The sequence below is a fragment of the Diabrotica virgifera genome, chromosome 8 (assembly GCF_917563875.1).
Source record: "Diabrotica virgifera virgifera chromosome 8, PGI_DIABVI_V3a".
NCBI lineage: Eukaryota > Metazoa > Arthropoda > Insecta > Coleoptera > Chrysomelidae > Diabrotica > Diabrotica virgifera.
In genome coordinates, this window is record NC_065450.1 from 34,843,361 (window position 1) to 34,865,576 (window position 22,216).

A 22,216-nucleotide genomic window follows, 5' to 3' on the forward strand; every position below is an offset into this window, starting at 1 on the left:
TGGCCTTCCTGACAGAAATGTTTAAAAAAGAAAACGAAGAATCTTTACCAGAAACGCCAAATGTAATAACTGATGAAAATACCGAAATCTCCCAAATAAATGCGAAGCAAGGAATAAACAAATTAAAAAATAGAAAATCATCAGGAGAAGATCAAATACCAAATGAACTCTTAAAATATGGTGGTGCTTACGTTGTACAACAACTGCAACTTCTTATTCATAAAATAATCACCACGCACAGAATACCAGATGAATGGAGGAGAGCGATCATGCTGATGTTCTTCAAGAAAGGAGATAAGAAAGACCCCAATAATTATCGAGCAATAAATCTTTTAAATACAACAGTCAAATTGACAACAAGAATTATAGCGAGAAAGATAAACGAACGAATAACTCTGCAAGAGGAACAGCAAGAATTTCGGACAGGAAGATCATGCACGGATGCAGTTTTTGTAATAAGACAAATAAAAGAAAAGTCGCTGGAATACAAAAAACCAGCATACCTGATAGATTTCAAGAAAGCGTTTGATAGAGTGAGAATTCGTGACGTAAAGGAACCGCAACCTATCAAGTATGAAACTGGCATTAGTCAAGGAGATTCGCTGAGCCCATTAATATTTAATCTGGTAATGGATGAAATCATAAAGAAAATTAAAAAAGTACAGGATATAGCATGGGAGAAAAGGAAATAAAGATAATATACTACGCCGACGACGCCATAATAACAGCCGAAAATGAAGATGACTTACTTAACCCGCGAGTGGTCGCTATATGAGATTTTCTCTCACGGTTTCAGAAAATTGCGCACAACTTTTTTTCTGGGAAATTATACGCGCTGTAGTTCCTTCTAGTCTCCTAACTATCCTCCCTCGACAATCTAATAGAATCGTCCGCTCAGATAGTGACTCAGTTTTCTTAGTATCAGCCTTTTGTTGAGTCAGTGCGCTTCACGTGAGAGATTCTCTCATCAAGCGACCACTGGCGTCACAGTTTTTGACGCCAGTTTAATAAAAATTAATTTGATTATTCCCCTTAAAACCTAAAATAATATCCTTTTAGGATGTAATAAAAGGTGGCGTGGATGTGGTCGATGATATGAAAATCCTATATTCTGTTTCACGGGTTAGTTGTAGATGGTCACTTACCACATTTTTTCAATGTTAAATATTGGCGGCATCAATAGTCACATTTTATATAAAGATAATAATAATAAAACAGAAAAACGTCGTGCCTTTTTAAAGCAAATGGCTTTATCGATGATGAAACCGCATCTTTTTTGTAAAATTTTGTAAAGGAAGGCAAAAGTTGGATATGTGAGAGAAAATCTCACGCGCGACCACTCGCGTAACAACCAGCCTAGCGACCAATGCCGGGTTAATTAAAGAATTCGAAGACAAGAAGCTCATATCCAACATGGTGATCTCAACAGAGAAAACTAAATCGAATGTGATACCAGCGCAATCGAGACGATGTAAACTGGTCGTAAATAACAAAATAATGGAACTCATGATGGAAACGGAATACTTGTGAATAAAACTGTCAAGCTACGGAAAAGTGGAAGAAGAAGTACAAAAACAACTGAATATGGCAAACAGAGCAGCAGGATGTCTCAACAAGTCAATCTGGAAAAACAAATACCTCACAACGGAAACGAAAACCAGGATATATAAATCAACAACAAAACCGATAATGACGTACACAGCGGAAACAAGAGCAGATATGGCGAAAACACAAAGACTGCTGGAAGCAGTAAAAATGAAAATTTTACGAAAAATAACAAACCAAACTCTAAAAGACAGAGTAAGAAGTGAGGAAATACGAGCGAGATGTGGTATAGAAGAAATAAACATGTGGACCAAAAGAAGAAAAATAAAATGGAATCAACACGTAGAAAGAATGACAGAAAATAGAATAGTACGAATAGCAACAGAAAAATCGCTAAATGGAAGATCATTGGGACGACCGAGGAAAAGATGGTCAGACAACGTCAATTGAGGCTAAAATCCGAAGTAAAACAGGTATTGAGCCTATTTCTTCTACTTTTTTGGAGTTTTTGGTTTCGCTACAATGCGATTACCAGTACGATTTATTGAGCCTATTTATAAAGTAGGAAGAAGAATATATTGACTTACCTTTAACTTAAGGTTGGTATGAATAAATAACGGAAACCCCTTCAGTTGTGTACCAACGTAGGTTTCTTCTTCGGGCGTTATAAAACCGATGATGCCGACGGAATATTCTCGACAATACTTATCCAGCAACTCTCGATTCCAGTTGTCCATTTGTAGATACTTGTTGAAATTCTCGAATACTATCACACCGTATCGACCTTTGTCTAAATTAGTGAGCACTGGTACACTTTTACCGCTGACTTCGATTTTGTACCTAAAAAATAACGATGAATTGTAAAAAGGCATATTTCTATGATTATAATACAATATTTATAATGTTACAATGAACCGTACAAATCTATAGTATTTTTACTACAAAAGCGATATTACGTAGGTCTAAATTTTTGACGTAAGAGAACTGTCAAAACATTAGAATGTGACTTTTCATTATTGTCATGTTTATTATAAATATGTTTATTATAAACATGGCAATAATGAAAAGTCACATTCTAATGTTTTGACAGTTCTCTTACGTCAAAAATTTTGACCTACGTAATATCGCTTTTGTAGTAAAAATACTATACTAACCATATTCAACCATAGTCGGCTTTAGTCTTACTTTGCGTTGTAGTCCTCGATTTTATACGACAAGGCGTTATACTTATTTTATAGACAAGGCATACTGAGCAAAATAGCGTAACGCGCGGGCAGTTAATCGGTGGTATATCTATTTCTTTTTACAAAGCGATCCCGCCCATGTGACAGACAAAGATGGCTGGACCACTCAAAGTGAATATTGTCCATTGACATTGGCGTTATAGACTAAGAGCCGCTATAGGTGAAAATTCTTAATCATTTTAGGCACGACGGGACCCTATAACTTAAATAGTAGAACCTAAAAGAAAACGTTTGAATACTGTGCCGTCACTTTTCAGTGGCACATGCGTCTACAGTGGCGCATCAAACTTTCCACTTATGGACGGGATACATAAATTAAAAAATACCCTCCCTAATTACCAGAATTTAATTTTTTTCATTTTTTTAAGTTTAATGTGATTAAGATATAAGATTCATCGTAATTTTAATCCAACACCCCCTTCTCCCTGCCCCCACCATCAAAAACTTTATTTTTCGATTTTATTTTTTTTTTGGTGGGATGCAATCAATTTTAAAATTTCAAAAAATTTACACGCATAGTTAAGGGTTTTATAAAACACGTCTATTTTTTATAGACCTGTAGGTTGAGTGTACATAACCTCAAAAAAATTTTAAATTTTTTTTTTGAAAAAAAGTGTATAACTTTTTTTGGGGATAGCTGCAGATCTAATTTTTTCTTAGTGTTGTGTATTCTATCAAACACTATATTTCTAATTTTTTTCAGATTTTTCTGTAACGTTGGTCACCTTCAAAAATCCAAAAAACTGTTTTTTAAGGGGGTTTTGGGGGGTTTGAACGTGTTTTTCTGATTTTTAAATATTCTAAAGAACTCAGTTATTTCAAGTTATATATAACCTATAAAAACAAAATTGATTTGATATATTATGAAGTCTATAAAATAGGGAAAATCCCCCAAAACCCCCAAAAAACAGTTTTTCGGATTTTTGAAGGTGGGGAGACTTACGGAAAAATCTGAAAAAAATTTAAAATATAGTGTTTGATAAAACACACAAGATTAAGAAAAAATTAGACCGGCAGCTATTCCTCAAAAAAAGTTATACGCTTTTTTGAAAAAACATTTCTTTTCATTTTTTGAGGTTATGTACACTCTACCTATGGGTCTATAAAAAATAGGCATGTTTTATAAAAGCCTCAACTATGCGTGTGAATTTTTTGAAATTTTAAAATTGATTGCATCCCACAAAAAAAAAATAAAAACGAAAAATGAAGTTTTTGATGGTGGGGGCAGGGGGAAGGGGGTGGTGGGTTAAAATCACGATGAATCCTATGTGTTAATCACATAGAACTTAAAAAAATAAAAAAAAATTTAATTCTGTTAGTAAGTTCTGTTAACTTTTAATTTATTTATCCCGTCCATACGTGGAAAGTTTGATGCGCCACTGTCGACGCATGTGCCACTGAAAAGTGACGGCACAGTGTTCAAACGTTTTCTTTTAGGTTCTACTATTTAAGTTATAGGGTCCCATCGTGCCTAAAATGATTAAGAAATTTCACCTATAGCGGCTCTTAGTCTATTACACCAGGCGTTACTGCCTGTTTATTGCCATCAAGTATTCCCCAGACGCTGAGGTCCACAATTCTCGCCATCGCTTTGGTAGTCTACCCTGTGGTATTTTACCTACTGGGTTATTCGTTTTTTACGCTTTTAACGAGTCTGCTGTCCTCCATTCTCTTTATATGTTTGTTCCAATATCTTCGTCTGTGTCTGAGCCACCTTCCTATATGTCATGTATTCCACAGTTTTGTCGGATGTCTTCACTTCTTATTTTGTCACGTAGAGTTTTGTCACGTAGAGTTTTGCCTTGTATACTTATTAGTGTTCTCATTTCAACTGTTCTCATCATTTGTAACGTTCTATTTGTCTGGTCTTGTTTTTGCCGCATATGTTATAATAGGTCTTATTGTTGTTTTATATACCGGGTGTCCACTTATATTTTCCCCCATTTTAACTGCCTATAACTTCTAAACGGCTCAAGATAGAAATATGCGGTTTTCACTGAAATGTTTTATTTTAGTGAAAGTTTTGTATGAATGTACGGAATTTTTTATATCGCTTTCAAATACGAAATAAAAAATGGCGGATTTTTGAAAAGAACTTTGTTGACTTTGTTTTAATAGAACACCCTCTATATTCTTTTGTAAATTGAAAGAAAGGTCATTCACCTATCTAGCGATATAAAGTTTTTCAAAATCGGTTGTCAAATCACTGAGTAATTAATTTTTAAAATGAGAGGTGCAACGTGGAAATCACATACCTAAATAACATAACTAAGCAGGTTATGTGATTTCCACATTGCATCTCTCATTTTAAAAATTAATTGCTCAGTCATTTGACAACCGATTTTAAAAAATTTTATATCGCGGGATAGATAAATGACTGTTTTTTCAAGTTTTTAGGTAAATAACCATTTTTTATATCGCTTTTAAATAAAAAATGGCGGATTTTTGAAAAAAACACGTTGTTGACTTTTTTTATTAAAACACCCAGTATATTTTTTTGTGATTTGAAAAAACGGTCATTTGCCTATCCAGCGATATAAAATTTTTTAAAATCGGTTGCCAAATGACTGAGCAATTAATTTTTAAAAAGAGAGATGCAATGTGGAAATCACCTAACATAGTTCATTTTGCTCAGTTATGTTATTTAGGTATGTGATATCCACGTTGCACCCCTCATTTTAAAAATTAATTACCCAGTGATTTGACAACCGATTTTGACAAACTTTATATCGCTGGATAGGTGAATGACCTTTCTTTCAATTTACAAAAAAATATACTGGGTGTTCCATTAAAAAAAAAGTCAACAAAGTTTTTTCAAAAATCCGCCATTTTTTATTTCGTATTTGAAAGCGATATAAAAAATTCAATCCATTCAGACAAAACTTTTACTAAAATAAAACATTTCAGCGAAAACCGCATATTTCTATCTTGATCCGTTTAGAAGTTATAGGCAGTTAAAATGGGGGAAAATATAAGTGGACACCCGGTATTTTGACTTTGCTTTCAGTATTTAGATATTAGGTCTTCCCTATGATTTCTTTCAGGTATCCCGAGATTCTAGCTGCTTTCATTATTTATTCTCTGACCTCTTTTGGGAGATTTCCAAAGCTTGTTATTTGCGCACCAAGATATTTTGTTCCACAGTTTTGGAGTCAATTTCCAATTTGCATCTTATCGGTTCTTTGGAAATTACTAGGCACTTGGTCTTCTCGGTGTTGATGAGCATATTTAGTTATTTAGCTTTAGTATCAAATGCATGCAGTAGCCTTTGGAGATTGTCTTCAGAATCGGCGATAAGGGCAGCATCGTCAGCCTAGCAAACGACTCTAAAGAATATGTTACCCATCTTAAATCCAGCTGTTCTGGGAAGGTTTTCTATTATTTTATCCATTATTAAATTAAATATGAAAGGGCTCAGTGAATCGCCTTAACGGATTCCTGTGTTTATAACTATGTCTTCTGTTGTCAAGTGTCCTACTCTTATTTTTGTTTTACACTGTTTGTTAATATCGTCTACTAGGTTAATTAGCCTGTGGTTTAGCCCCTTTTTCCGATTATTTCTAACACTTCCATTAATCGGACTCCGTCAAAAGCCTTGGTCATATCGACGAAACAAATATATGTGGGTTTATTAAATTCTATGGATTTTCCGCTCTCTGTCTGATAACAAATATTGCATCAATGGTAGATCTATTCTCCCGGAAACCTTGTTCTTTCCGTATGGTTGCAGTTTTGACGATTTCTTCCAGTATAGTTTTTGTCAATGCTTTGAGAGAGATGTTAAGCAGTGTTATTCCCCTATAGTTTTCTGGATGTGTTTTTCTCCCTTTTTGAAAATAAGTATTGTTATGCTGTTTTTACATTCGCTCGGTATTCTCTGATCTGCTATATTCTTAAATATGGTTAGTAATTCGCCCTGCAATTTTTTCCCTCCGTGTTACGCATCTCATTGGTGATATCGTCTGGTCCAGGACTTTTTCTGTTCTAAAGGGACTTTATAATGTTTATATAATGCCTTGCCTTATAAATTGTAAAAGGCAGAGATTTAGGATGTTATCAGAAAGTGGTTCCACGAGAAGTTTCAGATTTATTGTTTAGAATCTGGAACTTCTCATTTCTCTTTAATAGATGTCGCTACCAAAGGTCCGATACGCAGAATTATTTTCATAATTTTGCTAAAATAGGCAACTTGGTTTCGTTTCGATTCAGAGGTGTTCATACAGCCCCACTGAAGTCGTCTGGAGAGACAAAAACGTACGTATGGGGATGGTGGATCTCTTCTGAACCGAAATGAAACATAAGCTGTTTTTTAATATTTAAAATAATACAAAAATTGGAAAAAATCCTGTGTAAAAGGTATAAAATTTTATTAAAATCCCTTTAAGGGCTACATCACAGAACGTTTTCGATTTTATTAAAAATCATCATCAGTGTTATTTTTAAACAGGTTGGAGCCACGCCGAGCCACGAAAGAAATACTAGGGTAAAAACCCTTTATATATTATATAGTTGAATTAAAGGTGCAACTATATAATATTTAAACGGTTTTTACCCCAATATTTCTTTGGTGGCTCAGCTGCCATCCAACCTGTTTAAAAATAACACTGATGATGATTTTTAATAAAATCGAAAACGTTCTGTGATGTAGCCCTTAAGGGGATTTTAATAAAATTTTATACCTTTTACACAGGATTTTTTTCCAATTTTTGTGATTGATGGTATACAGCCTACAGGAAAAAATTTTCTTTTCCTTGTGGATAAAATAATATGATTGTCCAACATCTAAAATTTGACAAATCTAATTACAAAACTCTTTTACTTACTTTAACCGGGTGTGAACAAGAAGCTCAGCAATACTTTTTCCTAACTGGGAATACATGGTTTCTACAAAAACTAAAACTTTAGGGTAACTACGCAGTCTTGCATCTGATTTGTGATCGTGGTTTTGTAAAATCCTGGGGCCGTTCATAACACCACATCGAATGTTTGGCTCCGGTCTCGTAGATCTTTGAATAAATCTAAAAAGAAAATAGTTTACAGATGTATTAGAAATTTCATAATATTTTCGTTGGAATTTTACCGCGCTGGACAGGCGAGAAGTGAGATGCAACTCTTAGATCTCCTTCAGCCTTCTTTGCTCCAGCAACTCGTTGGTTTGCAAATTCTAGAAACCACGAAGGTGTTACCAGAAAACCGACTCTAATAAAGTTTTGTTTTTGATATTATTTAATAATTTTATTAAAGCAAAACTTTCGCTTGTTTTTAGCAGATTTCGCCACGACATCCACACCATCATGTTATTTCGTTGTGAATCGATACTGACAGCCCGAATTTTAGTTTGTTTAGAGATAATCAAATATGTACCCTCAAACCTAATAATTTTTGAAAGCGGTTAGGGTGCTTTTGATGCTCTCTGAAAAAACTGAAATATAAGACGGCTCTTGTTTCGTTTTACAACGAAATGATTATTTATTTTAGATTATTAGAATCTTTTATATCTCCTGTGTTTGTATCTCTTATATCCTTTGTTTATATCCTGTTATAAATAAAACACTTTATTATTGCTTAAACGTTTCGGCTATTTTCGCATTTTCATTGTTTAGCCGTCTTCTCAGGACTTTCAAACTCTTATTCTCTTCTATAGTTCGGTGGACTTTTTCATTCTTAAATTTCCTTAAATCTTTCCTTATATCTTTTGATACTTCTTTATTTATTTTTCGCAGTTTTTCTTCATCAATGCATTCGTTTGCTTTGATTTTTCTTCTAGTCTCCATTAGTTGCTTTGTTTCAATGATTATTTTTTCGTCTTGGCGTCTTTTAGGGCAGCATTTTGCTTGAGCCTCTCCAATAGCTTCTACGATATTTTCGTTTAGGACATTTACATTATTCATGTATTCATTTTGTTGTAGGATTTTATTAATATTGCATTGGTATTCATTTAAATTTGTTGGGTCGCTCCATATTGGGTTGGCTTTCTTCCTAATCATTTTGGATCTTTCTGCTGTTAAGTCTAATTTTACTGTGGCTCTTACCATTCTATGATCGCTGCCTGTGGTAAAGCTATTAAGAACTGTGACATCGTTGAATATATATTTTTTGTCACTGATTATGTAGTCTATCTGGTTTCTGGTCTTGCAATCTGGGCTTTTCCATGTCCATCTTCTGTGATCTTTTTTAGAGAAGAAACTATTCATCTGGTATAGATTTTGTTGTAATAGAAATTCTAATAGTGTTTGTCCACGCTCGTTTCTGCCTTTGGATCCAAATTTACCTTGTGCTGTTTCCTGCTCATCCTGCTTTAGACCGATCTTTGCGTTAAAGTCGCCGCATATAATCGTATAGTGTGTTTCTTTCAGTGCCGTTGAGATATCATCGTAGAAGCCTTCAATCTGCTCATCTGGATGGTCCGTTGTTGGGGCGTATACCTGAATAATCTTTATTTTATACCTTCGGTTTAGCTTTACGATTAAATAGGCTACTCTTGTGGATATGCTTCTTGTAATTACTATGTCATCTGCAAGTCTCTTGTGTATAAAGAAACCGACTCCTCCGATTGATTCGGTTTCACTACCGATACTGTAAAATATATGCCCTGATTTTAGTGTTGTCAGGTTTTCTCCATGTCGTCTTACTATATGCCATTTTCAATAAGCACCTCTAAACGTTACATAATAGATTTTATATTTACGTCTGCACGTGTTGTTACAAGAGGACTGCTGAAACTAATCGTGCAAGGAAAAGAAAAAGGAAAGCGAAGACCAGGATGAGGAAGGCGAAGGATTTACTGGCTGAAAAATCTACGTACGTGGTTCAATACAACAACCACAAATCTTTTTAGAACAGCAGTTTGCAAAGTACAGATTGCCATGATGGTCGCCAACATCCGAAACGGATAGGCACTACAATAAGAAGAAGACTTGTTAGGATGTGTTGGAATGCGAAAAAACTACTGTCGGTTCAGGGTCGTACTTAAAATCTCTGCCAATGGTGCATTTATGGAGAGATCCTTGATATTGTTCTTGCTATTGATACAATTTTGATCTTTCTATTTGTTAAGAATACTTCACCAGTTAGTAAATTGACTTTGTGAATTTCTCTTGTTCTTCACATAAGACGGGAACCAGCTTCTGTAATGGATGATTACGAAGATTCTGGTTATCTTTGTCGAGTCAAAGCAAGGTGTAAATCGTTGTTGAAATTAATAATAAATAGAGACAAATGTTTTATTTTATAACACAAAATACTTCTTACAAACATTGTACAATAATAACGATTACTAATTTTAATACACAACTTTGCTTTGTCCTAGCGAATCGTGAGTAAACGTGACTAACTGTGCAGCATAAGAAATCAGCTTCTTTAAACTTTTACAACGAGGGGGAAATCAATAATTAACTTTTATGCGTGTCTAATTTAAATTTTAGAGTAAATAAACCTTTTAGGGTGGTCTGGTATCACAAAAAGCTTTTAGTAGTTTGGGGAACATAATATCAAATAATAGGTATACAACTGAGGCTATCTTTCTAATCCGAGCGGTATTAAGCCACATGGCATATATGGTAAAAAATAAGAAGTAAATTAGGGGTCGAGATTATAAATTTATTTTAATAGCGTAAATATTTCCACGTCACAAAGGTTTGCGACAGCCAACGGAAAGACAGAGAACACCAATGGATTAGTGATTTAATGACTTTTCTCATTTTAGAGTTAATTGGAACCTGCAAAGGGCAGATGTCCGAACACGTGTATGGGTAATTCTTATATAAGAGGTAACTTGCGCGGCAATCAGTTTAAAATAGAAATTTTGTTCTAGAAGTTGTTATTTTTTGCTATGAAACACATCACCATAATGTACTTTATTAAATAACATTATGATTAAATGGCCAATTAAAGTATATCTTTTTGAAATTCCTTATAAAGTCTAAAAATGTCTCTACCCTGGCCTGTCCTCTTGCCGGCTTCAGTTTAATTTGAAGACGATACATTACTTCTTTATATCAGTTGCTAAACTAAAATATGTTAAACACGAACTTCATTAAATATATTTAATTATTATTAATAAAAAATTCAACAATATTTATTTATTTCCAATAATTTTTAAATTTAAAGTTTGTCCCACTTTGTTTTGTGTATCTACCCTGCCAAATTTCATTCAGCTACTAAAAACATAATATAAAACAGATATATTCGAAATAGTGCTCAAGATCATCTATCGATGAGTAGTTAGCAATGCAAAACACACGAGCCATGAGAGAGTCACCATTTTTTAGTTGTTGCAACAAGTTCCAGGAGTGTGGTGGCTTCACGAGGTGATTGTGTCTCTCCACTGGTAAGTCACAAAAGTTATATTATTCATCTAATTTATTTGCATTTACTGCTCTAATTTAATAATAATTTAAGAGTTAAAATGTGATACATAATGTACCGAAACATTTCTTATGTCAATTAGAACATAAGAAATTATCATGAAAACGTCTCTCCCCAGCCATATTTCCCCTGGCAAAATAACTGCCAGGGGAGAGACTTGTTGACCAGGGGAGATAATGTTAATGCAAACTAAGTCAGATATAGCTTATTTTCATCAATGTTACTGTTTTAAATACATAATTTAAATAATTCTGGTAAATAGTTAAAGACTAAAAAATACAGGTGGTTCTCAGTTCATATTGTTATTAAATTATTGTCTTATATTGTTACAGATCATGGCACCACGGAAAAAGTTAACACGTGAAGAAAGATTACAGAAGAAACGTGAAGCAGAGAAACTACGATATCAAAAGATTAAAAATGATCCAGAAAAATATGAATTCCAAAAGCAAAAAGAAAAGCAAACATATTTAAATAACAAGGAGAAAGGACTTATAACGACTGTTCAAATGACTCATTTAGAGAGCAACGTAAGGCACAAAAGATATGGAAAAAGAAAGCAAGAGAGCGAAGGCAACGACTTGCGCTTCAAAATATAACTAATCTTTCGGCAACACCATCGATGTCAGATGTTAATAATAATTATCAAAGTTTTAATTCTCATAGAAGGGTTGTAGCTGCCAAACTTAAATCAGACCAAGCTAGAGGACAAAGATATTTAATTAATAAGAAAAAAGATGAGACCATACATAAACTTACTTAAAACTAAAATGGTTACCTACAAAGATTACGAAAGCCTGAAAAACTGACACCTAACAGCAAAGTAGAACAGGTGTCGAATTCTCCAAGTTCCAGAGAAAAAGTGAAGGAAAATTTATTGTTTGCAGAAGTGCTCAACCAACAATTAAAAGAAAATTATTCCTCTCTTCCAAATAATAAAGAAAAAATAATTTTCAAAAGAATGATAAGCGGAAAACTGGTGAGAAAATACGGCATACTACAGAACGAAAAAATATGAAACCTTTAAGAAAAATTGGATACGAACAATTACTGGAAAATAAATGGAACGCCAAAGCCAGTTATGAAATAATGAAGACAAAAATTATAAATTTTCTCCAAGATGACTCGAATACGAGGTTATGTGCCGGCAAAAGAGATTATGTGACGAAGAAAGGAGATAACAAACAAAAGAGAGTTCTTGTGGATACTCTAAGAAATCTCTTCATATCTTTCATCCTTTCATGAAGACCTGCAACATCAAAATATCATCTTCTGTCGCCTTAAGCCATTTTGGATAGTATAACCGAATTGCGACAAATGTGACACTTGTTTGTATGTTACACACGCCAAGATGGATCTGATGCTCACAGCTCTATTTCAAGCTAAGATTATCTCTGTACAAAGCATCAAAATCTGCTTCATATAATTTGTCCCTTCATCAATGATGTGATTGCTGACCACTCCAGAAGATACATGAATCGCAGCGTAGACCATCCAAATCATCTCATAGACGAATTATTCAACCCTCCACTAATTGACAGACGCCCCAAAAGACTTTGGCCAGAAGACCTAGCTGCTAGGTAAATTCCAGAGAGTCGTCAATGGACGACACCTGCCACAAGCCAAGAACATACATCATATTTACTTATTACTTTATTGAAGTAGTTTGTAAATTAGCAATAAATAAATAAATAAAAAATATAATTTGTTGCAATAGGTATAACGAACAGTGCTTTTCCTGAGAATGCTTAGCTTGTAAAAATAAAGGACTGAAACACAAAGAATTTGGCTGAAATAAATCTGATTAATGTTTAATGTGATTGGTAAAAATGATAGTCTTAGGGCCGGTTGTTCGAACGCTAATCAAAAATGATCACTATCAAATATTTAATTACTGTCACCAACTGTCAATGTCAGCTTTGGTTGGGTTGCTGAAAACATAATTGATTAAAATTATGAGATTACTTAATCAATTAACATAACAATTATTAACATAATTGATTAACTAATTTCATAATTGTAATCAATAATTATGTTTTCAGCAACCCAATCAAAGTTGACATTGACAGTTGTGACAGTAATTAAATATTTGATAATGATCATTTTGAATTGAACCGATTCTTCCGGTTCAGGAGCTCGATCTTATACATCAAAAAAAGAACCCATGTACCAAATTTGGTTGAAGTCGGACTTTTCGTTTAAAAGTTATCGTGCTATTAGTCATATTTTGATCGAAAGGGCCGGTTGTTCGAACGCTAATCAACAATGATCACTATCAAATATTTAATTACTGTCACCAAAACTGTCAATGTCAACTTTTATTGGGTTGCTGAAAACATAATTGATTATAATTATGAGATTAGTTAATCAATTAACATAACAATTATTAACATAATTGATTAAGTAATTTCATAATTGTAACCAATTATGTTTTCAGCAACCCAAACAAAGTTGACATTGACAGTTGGCGACAGTAATTAAATATTTGATAATGATCATTGCTGATTAGCGTTCGAACAACCGGCCCTGATTCTATGTTAAATACCATGTTTAATTAAAGTTGATATTACTAATTTTGTTACTTTTAGGGCCGGTTGTTCGAACACTAATCAAAAATGATCATTATCAAATATTTAATTACTGTCACAACTGTCAATGTCAACTTTGGTTGGGTTGCTGAAAACATAATTATTTATTACAATTATGAAATTAGTTAATCAATTATGTTAATAATTGTTATATTAATTGATTAACTAATCTCATAATTATAATCAATTATGTTTTCAGCAACCCAACCAAAGTTGACATTGACAGTTGTGACAGTAATTAAATATTTGATAGTGATCATTGTTGATTAGCTTTCGAACAACCGGCCCTTACTGCCACAAATTCTCTCCCCTGGCCAAATAAGTATCTACCCTGATCTTGATGTCTCTACCCTGCCAATATATTTACCCTGGCTTTGTAAAAAGTAATAAAATATGCATAAATTGACTTGCCCTTGTGTGAAAAGATAGTTAAGTAGGACAAAAATCGTAATATAAGGCTTTAATGTCAAAACGGCAACTTTTTTCCTTGGCCGTATCCTCTATGTACTTGATACCTCTTATATAGGAATCACCCGTATAAAGTAGTAGAAAATGCGATAAATTATATTATGGGTCATTCCACGAATATACGACTCTCTTGAATTATCGCGACAACGAATGTTTTAGTGTACAACATAGGAAGTACGAAAGTAAATGGCTCTAATAATTATTTCAATAAACAACAATGTAATTTTCAATTTACTTCCATTCTTCTTATTTTACACAGCAAAATATTCGTTGTTGAGATAATCCAAGAGGGTCGTATATTAGTGGAATAGGGTATAAGATCGTATAAGTAGAAATATATTATCGATATCTTATAAGGTTGCAAAACTATTTGTAAATTATCAGTAGTAATTGCACAAGAGCTCTAAAATTATCGAATTTTTCTCGAGTGACACTTTCAACAGTTTTAATTTCACGACCCGAAGGGGAGTAAACTTATGTCAAAGTGTCACGAGGGCAACAATTCGATAATAATTTTAGAGATCGAGTGCAATTTGTTGCGATTATTTCATGAATAAAACTGTTCAAAACCAAAATTTTATTGTACTTTATTTATGTAAGTACCATTAAACACACAGTTTTTATAAATATTTGACGATTGAAAGTCATCACTTTTATAATTTTTAAAACATTAATTGTCATTAATGTCACTAAATGTATTTTTTCGTAGCAACGAAGGGCATCTGACGTAATATACTTAACGACGGGAGATTATCAAAAATTATCGATTTAATTCAGATTTCTGTAGCTTTCTATTGGTCAGAATCTCCTATGAATAATAATCGGGTATAATATCACAAGAGAGTGAGAATAAATTGAAAATAATGCGACAGTTTTTCGAAAATTTGTTGTCTGCAATAGACACGAGAGCCCGCAGGGCTCGAGTGGCTATTGTCCAATGACAACAAATTTGAGTAAAAATGAAGCATTCTTTTCTTATTTATTCTTACTGTCGTGTGATATTCGTAAGATTATTTTTTAATACGTATATTATGGATATTTTCTTAAATGTGACAGTTGTCAAAACTAGGAAACTGGTTGCCATTAAACAGAAACAATCTACTTAAAAAAATTCCATCAGTAATTTTCTACAGTAGATAATTCTCAGTATAATTTTAATCTGATTGGACAGAATTAAACACGTGATCAAATATCTTACTATACGATTGGAAGTTAAAATCATTAAAAAATAATCACTTTAATTTTTATTTCTGTAGCTTTCTATTGGTCAGAATCTCCTATGAATGAAATAATCACCAATATACATCTTTTGTTATAGTTCTGCCATTTAAATTATTCGTACTGGTGGAGAAAAGCCATATTGAAACTAACAAAAACAAAAAAATTCTACATTCGTGGTTTATTTTTGTTAATTTTGGAGAAAACAGGTGCCTTATACGTTTGAGAATATTTTATTTGTAGATTTTTCTCACTTACAATATTCAAAAAACAGTAAAATTTCACGTAATAATAGCTTCCAATACATCTGCTTTAATAATTTTACTTGTTAATGAAATTTCGCGAAAACAATATCGTCAAAACAATATTACTCTAGTGGAATGGAATTGATATTTTAAAATTTGATTACACATAATATTATTTGTCTGCAAATATGCAATACCTATAATGCTTTGTATCAGTGGCGTAACCATACCATCTGAGACCCATTCTGTAAAAGGGGTCCCAAGAAAAATCCTCACGTTGTAATTTAATTTTACCCAACAGTGTACCTTACAGTTAACCAACAGCAATATTGCGTTCATTTTAGTAAAATATTTAATTTTTAAAAGCATAGGTATTGTATTACAATTAAAAAAAAAATAATAGTTTAATGTTAACAAGATATTTATTAATACAATTTTTTCTCTTGGTTTTCTGAACCGCAAAATTATCAATAACATCATCAAGGTTTAAAGATCGGGCCATATAATTTTCAATAGAGAGAATAAACAAGTTACGTAGTCTGTTTTGTGCCATAAGCTTCCTTAGATAGGTTTTTATTAATTTTAGTTTCTAGAATGATCTAAAAGCCTAGTTGATGATTATTCTTGGAACGTTGATCGAAGAATAATAAACAATAATGAACGAATCCGACGGTTTTTCTTTTAGCTATCCTTATACGAGCGGTGATCGTATTTCCCTACATGTCTTTTCCCCTGGCGAGCTGAGCGAGATATCCTATCCTTATACGTCCATTTCATATTAATAAATGTAATTCCTAATCCACGCGATCGTCGGTAGTATTCATTCATGTACCAGATATCGTCACATCGACCCGAACCTAATGTTCTATACGTAGATTATAAATATATTTTATTAACGAAATTAGCGAGTAGTAATTAAGGCCACTTATCTTATCTTTTGTATGTTTTGATTCCAGGGTTGAAAAAAAACATGTTTTTTTTATTTTATACAAAACAAACGTTTTTTTTGTTTTAAACAGTTTTTTTGTTTTAAACATGTTTTATTTTTCGTTTTTATATTACGTGTTTTAAACAAATAAAACGTAGAAAAAAACATTGTTTAAATCATATTTCTTAAAATGAGAAGGATCTGTTTTAGGAATTACTCAGCACAGATACATATAATAACTTATGGCTGTTCAGCCCATATTATGAACTTACTTGCCCACGATATAGAAGTGCCAGGAATAAAGAACAGTGTCAAAAAATTGCAAATATTTCAGAAATGTACATTTTGCTAGCGCAAAATTCCGAGAAGCTGGTGATTCTGCTCTTGTATTGCATTAGGATGTTCGTTGGAATACTTTAGCGGAATGCTCAGAAACTTAGTTGAAAAACTGGCCAATATCATTTCACATTTGCTCTAAACAATAGAATAAGTATTAAAAAAATTGGAAAAAAATCCTTTGTAAAAGGTATAAATTTTTTTTTATTATTATTAAAATCCCTTAAAAGGGCTACATCACATGGCAACCCGGATAATGCCCTGAGGTAATGTATTGAAATTTCCCAACACGTGGGATCCAAATTAAGTTGTTTACATTTCAATGACTTAATGGCAACTGAATGCGAAATGAGTGATGTTTCTGAAAAAACCCCTTTTTTTCAGAAACATCACTCATTTCGCATTCAGTTGCCATTCAGTCATTGAAATGTAAACAACTCAATTTGGATCCCACGTGTTGCGAAATTTCAATACATTACCTCAGGGCATTATCCTGGTTGCCATGTGACCATCACAGGGCTTTTTATTGAAGTATGCACTTTTAAGGCATCTATATTACATGTAAAGGGTTTTTACCCGGATATTTTTCTTTTGTGGCTCAGCTAGCATCCAGTTTATCTAACACTGATGATGATTTTTTATAAAAATCGAAAACGTTTTGTTGTGATGTAGCCCTTTTAAGGGATTTAAATTAAAAAAATTTTATACCTTTTACAAAGGATTTTTTTCCAATTTTGTGATTGATGGTATACAGCCAACTACAGGAAAAAATTTTCTTTTCCTTTTGGATTTTTTAGAATAAGTATTGATAAAGATGTAACAAAGCTTGTAAATGATACAAAGTTATAGACAAATGCCAAATACTAGGTATTTATAAAAATTAAAGTATATTGCAGTGCAGGGACAAAGTCCAAACAAATACTTGCACTAAAGGAGAGGCTACAGAGATATGGCTAGAACTTCTGGACGCATTCGACACAAATGGCGAATTCGATCCTGGCTCATTTCTTGACAAGTTTGCTTGCTCATCGCTTTAGTGGAAATAAATTTAGTCAAGAGCAAATAAAAACTGGTACGGAATATCTAGAAACTTCACTTCACATCCAGAAGCATTGCCAATTATTATTAATTACCACACAAAGTGTGTACCCTTTAATCCATATATATTTTCTAAACATCTAATGTACAACCATTGGCATGGTGGCGTTCTATGGTCATACAACATAAAAAAAACTGTTCTCATCATACACTTTAGTCAATTCCAAACTATGTAACCGGCTAGGCAATGTCAAAGCTGATAAGTTGGTTTCAATTTTTAAAGAGCTTAATTCTATAAGTCATAAGTGATCACGTGGCTGCTAAAATTGATGACTTAGATTACAAGATTACTATGAGACTAAAACAATTTGAGAAAATTATGAACTCTTATATGCAAAATGTTTTGAGTTTTCCAATTTTTGTTGTGTTCCCATTATTAATAAATAAAAATATATTTGTTACAAAGTCTGTATAATAATATGTATTTTACATATACAGCGTGTCTACTTGAGTTGGAAACATATGGGAAACTTTTTTATTATTAATTTTACGAAAAAAAGTTATTCTTTATAAAAAGTTCTGCATGCCCCAAAACCTAAGATTCAATCATCAGATATCAAATTTTCTGAATATTATACGAGGTAGGTCAAAAAATATGAACTTCGTTCAAGAGTAAAGTACCTTTATTTCTCTCAATATCGAAAATGCTTATTCTGAAAAGTTGTTTGGAAATAAAAACTAAGCTCAAATATGCAATTACATGCTTCTAATTGGAAAAAAATATTTTCCAAATTTTTCTCAAATTTATTGATACTAACTTCGTTTTGATTCATTACACATACGATAACTCTTTTATTATTACTTTTACGAAAAAAAGGTATTCTTTATAAAAAGCTCTGTAGGTCATAAGGCCGAAGATGCAACCAACAGATATCACATTTTATTAATTTTATACGAGTTATGTCAAAAAATATGAATTTCACTCAAGAGTAAAGTACCTTTATTTTTCACAATATTGAAAACAGTTATTAAAAAAGTTGTTTAGAACTAAAAACTATGTGTCAATATGCAATTACATCCTTCTAATTGAAATACTGTGAAATATAAAGGTGCTATAATATTGAGCGAATTTCATATTTTTTGACACACCTCGTATAAAATTAATAAAAGTTGATATATCATGGTTGTGTCTTAGATTTTAGACCATGCAAAGCTTTTTACGAAGAATAACTTTTTTTCGTAAAATGAATAATAAACGAGTTATCATATTTGTAATAATTAAAAACAATGTTGGGCGTTGGGTATCCTTAAATTTGAGAAAAATTTTTTTTTTCAATAAGAAGCATGTAATTGCATATTTGATCTTAGTTTTTAATTCCAAACAACTTTTTATCATAAGAATTTTCGATATTGAGAGAAATAAAGGTACTTTACCCTTGACCGAAATTCATATTTTTTGACATACCTCGTATAATATTCAGAAAATTTGATATCTGATGATTGAATCTTAGGTTTTGGGGCATGCAGAACTTTTTATAAAGAATAACTTTTTTTCGTAAAATTAATAATAAAAAAGTTTCTTATATGTTTCCAACTCAAGTAGACACGCTGTATATAAGATTTTTTTTCATATTTATGTACATATTATTCACAAAAAAATGAAAAAAAAAACGCTTGTTTAATTTAAGTGTTTTAAACATGTTTAAAACAGTTGTTTAAAACAAAATGTTTAAAACAAAACAACCCTGTTTGATTCTAAATAAAAATGTCTTAAAAATCAAACCTTTGTGTTCGGCTGAATTTTGTTACCTGGAGCATCGAATACAACGACAACGTTACACATTAAAGGCGGGTTTACATTACTAGTGAACAACGAACGTGGTTCGCACTAAAAAACAAGCGTTATCTACGCTTCTGTTCAATACGTTTCGTGAGAAACGTTATTGTGTTTACACTAGACACGAGAGTTTTATGTGTTAATAGTGAACATGGCGTCATCATTTGTATTAGAGGCTACTATTATAACCTGCGAAATAATAGCTATAAATTCTTTAGTACATAATTTTCAATTTTTAGCTAAGTAACAATTCCTTCTACTGCTGCGTTTCGTGCGTCATTTTTATATAAGTACCTTGCGTCAGTATCATTCTAGAGTACATGATCATTTTCATACAATTCTACAAATCTTACATAATATAACGGTCTCCCGTTCACTCAGACGCTAATTTTTGAGGGCAACAGCAGGTGCTTAATTAAATACAAACTCTCTACGACTGTCTTTAGAGCGTGAAATGATTAATGTCTATCGTGGAGTGGCGTAGACGTAGACCATTCGTGAGCCAATCGTGCTGCACGAAAATTTGTTTACATTAGTTGTGTAACAAGAGCCCACTACGTAGGTTTACTGTAAAGAGACCGAAATCATTAGACCGAAAGCAGTAGACCGAACTCATTAGACCGAAAAGCACTTTACCGAAACCTCACTAGACCGAACAGTAGGAGATCGAAAAGCAGGACACCGAAAAGCATTAGGTACATAATACAGGGTGTTCAAACAGGATTGTAAACTGAGCAAGGGTAACATCAACCTCCCTTCACCTTTTATCCTGGCTTAGGACTGGCAACACAAAGTACTGGCGAGTTTAATTTATTTTAACCTTCACTAATTTGTTTATCGGATGAAAATTATTTCATACCACACTATACAGAGTAACAATTTACACAGTCTATATACATATAAAATAATACAAAAAATACAAATACAGATATACAAAATCTTAGCATAATTTACTGCAATCTTTTTTAATTTATATACCATTTCGGTCTAATGCTCTTCGGTCTAGTGAGGTTTCGGTAAAGTGCTTTTCGGTCCAATGAATTCGGTCTAATGATTTCGGTCTAATTGTCGTGTACCCACTACGTAAGCGTGAGCCATGTTCGTTATTCACTAGTAATGTAAACCCGCCTTAATGCAGTACATACTTCCCGAAAGCTGCATGGCATAAAATGATTCTTCTTCTTCTAGTGCCGACCCCACTAATGAAGGTTGGCTATAACCATTGCAAATTAGACTCTATCTTCTACTTTTCTGAAAGCGTCTGTGTGTTTAACCCGGTCCAGTCGCGAATGTTTTTCAGCCAGGATATTTGTCATCTACTGGGACCCCGTTTTCCTTCGATTTTACCCTTTATATGTAAAAACTCATACTTATAATTTCTAAGTATGTGCCCCAAATATTCTGTTTTCCTCTTTTTAATGGTGGTCAAAAGTTCTCTGTCTCTTTCCTTTACTCCTATTGGTTTAAAAATAAATCTTAGTCGATGCAGACCGATGCAGACTGAGTCAGCTAAATAAGTTGAAAACATTCAAATACCTAACCTAAGAAAAAGTCGTGGTAACCCTTAAGCTTCTTTTCCCCTGTTTATATAAAATTTCCATTAACTGAGACTTGGAGTCTCAGTTAATGGAACTAATGATAGAAGCGTCGTAATCAGTGAAAGAATCCAGGCAGGAAACAGAGCCTACTGGAAATACAATAACTTCCTAAAAGATAAGAAGCTTACTCAGAATACTAAACTGAAGATTTACAAAGCAGCAATTAGACCAGTAATCACATATGGTGCTGAGGTAATGTGTCTAACCCAGAAAGAGGAAGAAAGATTGAGGATCCTAGAGAGGAAAATAATTCGGACGATAGCAGGCCCACTGGATTTAGGTAATAATGAATTTAGAAAACTCATGAACCACGAAGTAAGAGGACTTCTGAAAGGAGAAGACATCATCAGATTTATCAAGGCACAGAGACTCAGATAGATGGGACAAATAGAAAGGAGAAATCCAGAAGCCATCATCAAGAAAATGTCCAAATGGAGACCTGTATCAGGCAGACCACGAGGAAGACCCAAAACTAGATGGGAGAACCAGATAGTCGAGGACCTTAAGAAGATGGGAGTCAGAGAATGGGCAACCATAAGCAAAAACAGGAACGAATGGAGAAAAATTGTAGAAGATGCCAAGTCACACAACCAATTGTAAAACCAAAATGTTAATGCGGATTGATTCACCGCGTCAAACGAGTCGGAAGAACCCAAAGAGGGCGGCAATCACTCCGCTAGGAGTGTGGATGCCATGATGATAATACAAAATTTATATTTTTTACTAAATTTTGTTAAAAATGTTGTCAGCCTGGGCTGGGGACCGGTGGAATTTTGCCAGTCCTACCATCCTATAGTTACGCCA

At 33.1% G+C, this 22,216-nt stretch overlaps 1 protein-coding gene across 2 annotated transcripts in view; it reads right to left on the bottom strand.

The window, feature by feature from the left end:
* The window catches only part of LOC114341478 (bifunctional heparan sulfate N-deacetylase/N-sulfotransferase), a 147,949-nt gene that overhangs the window by 69,490 nt on the left and 56,243 nt on the right, over nucleotides 1-22,216 (bottom strand). For both annotated transcript variants that reach the window (XM_050659426.1, XM_050659427.1), the window contains exons 3-4: nucleotides 7,613-7,807; nucleotides 2,133-2,385 (exon numbers count right to left, since the gene is read on the bottom strand). In XM_050659426.1, coding sequence (XP_050515383.1) covers nucleotides 2,133-2,385; nucleotides 7,613-7,807 — 448 coding nt within the window. The remainder of the gene's footprint in view (nucleotides 1-2,132; nucleotides 2,386-7,612; nucleotides 7,808-22,216) is intronic.